The sequence below is a fragment of the Nestor notabilis genome, unplaced genomic scaffold (genome assembly GCF_000696875.1).
Source record: "Nestor notabilis isolate BGI_N333 unplaced genomic scaffold, ASM69687v1 scaffold20456, whole genome shotgun sequence".
In the NCBI taxonomy this organism is placed as follows: Eukaryota; Metazoa; Chordata; class Aves; order Psittaciformes; family Psittacidae; genus Nestor; species Nestor notabilis.
The window spans coordinates 1-3366 of NW_009931680.1; the positions used below are offsets into that span (position 1 = coordinate 1).

Sequence of the window (3366 nt, forward strand, 5' to 3'; positions counted from 1 at the left end):
TACTCGAAGTACAGGTAATGCAAACTCTGCAGGCCCCGGAACATGCCCGGGGTAAGCCGCTCGATGTCATTGCCGTTCAGGTACAGGCTTTTGAGATTCGGTAGGTTGATAAAAGCCCCATCCTGCACGTAGGAGATCCGATTGTTCCCCAGGTGCAAGAGATCCAAGGAAGAAAAATTCCAGAAATCAGAGCGGTAGATTTTCTGGATCAAATTCCCGCTCAGGTACAGCTTCTTGGCATTCAAGGGCCTGGGCAGGAGCTCAGAGATGTTGTGAAACCCTCGTTCTTTGCAGTTGACTGTCAGGCCAAGGTCATTGATGTGCAAACTGCAAGAGCAGCCAGTAGGGCAGATGATGGGGATAGGGGGCCGGGTCTGGTAGGCAGCCACTGGTGGCTGGTTTGGCCCAGGGGATAGGCCGCGGGATGTCGGGGGAGGCCGGGGTGCCCTGGGCTGCTTGGTGGGTTTGGGCTGCTTGTTGGATGTTTTGTACTCAACAGAGGAAGCAGTGAAATGGAAGGAGGACAGCATGGACGAAGGCTTCGTAGGCCACACATTCTCCTTGCTGGACGACAGCTGAGGAATGCCTAGGCTGGCATCCACCTCAGAGTCGGACAGCCGCGGGATGTCGGGGGAGGCCGGGGTGCCCTGGGCTGCTTGGTGGGTTTGGGCTGCTTGTTGGATGTTTTGTACTCAACAGAGGAAGCAGTGAAATGGAAGGAGGACAGCATGGACGAAGGCTTCGTAGGCCACACATTCTCCTTGCTGGACGACAGCTGAGGAATGCCTAGGCTGGCATCCACCTCAGAGTCGGACAGCATGGGACAGAGCTTACTTCTTTTGATTTCCCGCAGGTCCTTCCCATGGAAGTGGAAGGGGGTCTCGCAGGTGATGTCCCCCACCAGGGCAGTATAGGGGATGCGCTCCAGCCAGCTCTTCAGCTGCACGATCTCACACGTACAGTTCCACGGGTTCTCCTCCAGCTGGATCTCCATCAGGCTCCTGCCAATATGGTCCAACATCCCACGGTATGAAAGGACTTTTAGCCGGTTCCCACGCAAGTCCAAGTGGGTTAAGGACACAAACTTAAATAAATTGGTGGGAAGCATAGGGATAAGATTGTCATTTAGGATGAGGACCCTCAATTTACTTAGGTTTCGAAACGCACCACTTTCAATCCGTTTAATGACATTATAATCTGCCTGCAGATATTCCAGACTTTCCAAACCTAGGAAAGTGTCATTTCTGAAAATGTCCAATTTGTTTTCATGCAAATACAACCTCTTCAGAACTCGGAGCCCATTAAAAGCCCCTGTCTGAATGTCCTGCAGTGCATTGTTCCCAAGGTTAATAGACACAGCATTGTTCAAGTGAAGAAAACTGTTGGTGTACAATTTCCTCATGGAATTCCTCTGCAAATAAAGTTTAAACGGTCTCGACCATGACTGTGTTATCTGACTAATATTTATAAATCCTTTGTTGTCACAATGTATATGGAAAAGGCTCTCCTTTACTTCACAGTAACATGGATCAAAGCAGGGCTCATCGAGTTCCTCCGAGTCCTCTATCAAGGGAATTGGTGTAGTCCATGCTAGAGCAATTGTGCTTAGAAGAACTATCCACAACATCCTTCCTTTATGAAGTGTCTCTGCTGTGGAAGGTTTCATCATTTCTTGATGTTTGCAAAACTGCAATGGGAAGAAAAATGCAGATTTCAGTATTTTTGTCCTGCCCCACTCTTTTTCCTAAGCCCCTACCTGCTAGACTTGTGTTAGGCTCCTGGGAAGTTCAGAAATTGTTGAGCAGATGTTCACAACCAACTCTAAGGCTGTCAGATGGGCAAGCTGTGCCCTGATTTATACTTAAGAGATGTTAGAAGGTTTAATCACGCGATATCATCCACCCTTATCCCCCTCCTCCCTTTGGTAAATGCCACCTATTAAGAGGACAGCACATGTAGACCAACACAGCAACACTGAGCACACAAGGTGAACATGTTGCATCTTTACATGTTTTACACTGTAGGACCAGGGGTTAGGACTACACATATTTGATACTCATTTGCAATTTTAGCTTTGTAGCCATCACAGCCTGCATCGACTATGGGGGGGAAATATCAGTGGGTAGATTTCTCCAGTGTCGCACCACATCTTTCATACATGCAAACTCCCAAAGTTACTGAATCTCAGTCCTCAAATTTCTCTCCCTCCCAACTCAATGTATTCCATAATGTAAGTTCAAAGGAATGTGCAAGCTTTGCTGGTGTCCCTGGCAAAACGGTTCCCTTCATAAATCCCCACAGTATCATCTTTAAAATAGTAAATGGTCAACAACCCTGATTTAAAAGAAAATCTTCCCTTTACAGATGCGCCGATGAATTAATGCAACTGGTATATTATCAGATAAATACATACCACATATTAGTCATTTTAGCTGATTAAAGCATTTAGAGATGATTAATCTTTCTAAAGCACATGCCCATGCAATGAGCAGATCTAAAGGGAAGTGACAGCTGAAGAGGCACCTAGGATTGAAACACTCATCTTGCCTTGGATTAGGGTATTCTGCACCCCAGGACCAAGCAAGAGACGCGGTTAAAAAGCTGAAAGTGGAAGAAAAAAATACCTCGACACTTACCAGCCAGTAAATTATCTATCCTACTATATACATTTACGAATGAAGACACCATTCTTCTCCAATCAGATGAAAATAATACTGGACTAATGAGATGCAGCTCCTTCAACATATGGTTTCACCGTTCCTTTCATCAGGTATTTTAAATGTATGGGCACAGAGAAATGATAAGGATGGTAATAATAACGGCAGTGATGCAGCCTTCCTTGAATCTCTGAAATGCCCATTAGAATTATTCAGAGCGATTGTTGCTTTTAGTCTTAATCTTTCAGTAGAAAAGGTCCTTTTTGCCTTCCTCGTGCAAGAACTAGAAAAACGTGCCCCCCATCCACAAACTTAAGAGCAGAAAGATACATTTAGGGAAGAGAATGCCAGAGGAACAGAAATCCTTAGGATCAACTTGTAAATGAAACCCTCCCCTGTGGGAAAGAGATGGTTGAAAGCATGAAAAAAAAAAATACCTCTCTGCAATTAAAACCAGCGTCTAATTGGGAAGAACAGAGAGAGGTGAGAGCTATGTTGCAGTATAAGTCTTTCTGTCTCCTTTGCAAGATATTAGCCACTTAAGTTCTTTCTTTTCTGCAATGGCTATAATAAAATAAATAAATAAATAGGATTATTATATCTTCTTTTTGGAAGAGGGGGTGTCTTTGACCCTAGATGGAAACAAAAGGATCCAGAAAGGTTGTACTTACCGGTTTGCAGGAGAGATTTTAGCACATCGTTACCAAAA

At 45.0% G+C, this 3366-nt stretch overlaps 1 protein-coding gene across 1 annotated transcript; it reads right to left on the minus strand.

The window, feature by feature from the left end:
- Positions 1-12: 12 nt before the first annotated feature.
- SLITRK3 (SLIT and NTRK-like family, member 3) lies at positions 13-2940 on the minus strand (the record flags this gene model as incomplete). The annotated part of the gene is made up of 3 exons (XM_010016022.1): positions 2414-2940; positions 803-1687; positions 13-539 (listed from the first exon to the last, which is right to left on the minus strand). Coding segments are annotated over exons 2-3 (1394 nt in total), but the record flags the coding sequence as incomplete, so codon positions are not given.
- Between the last annotated feature and the right edge of the window lie 426 nt (positions 2941-3366).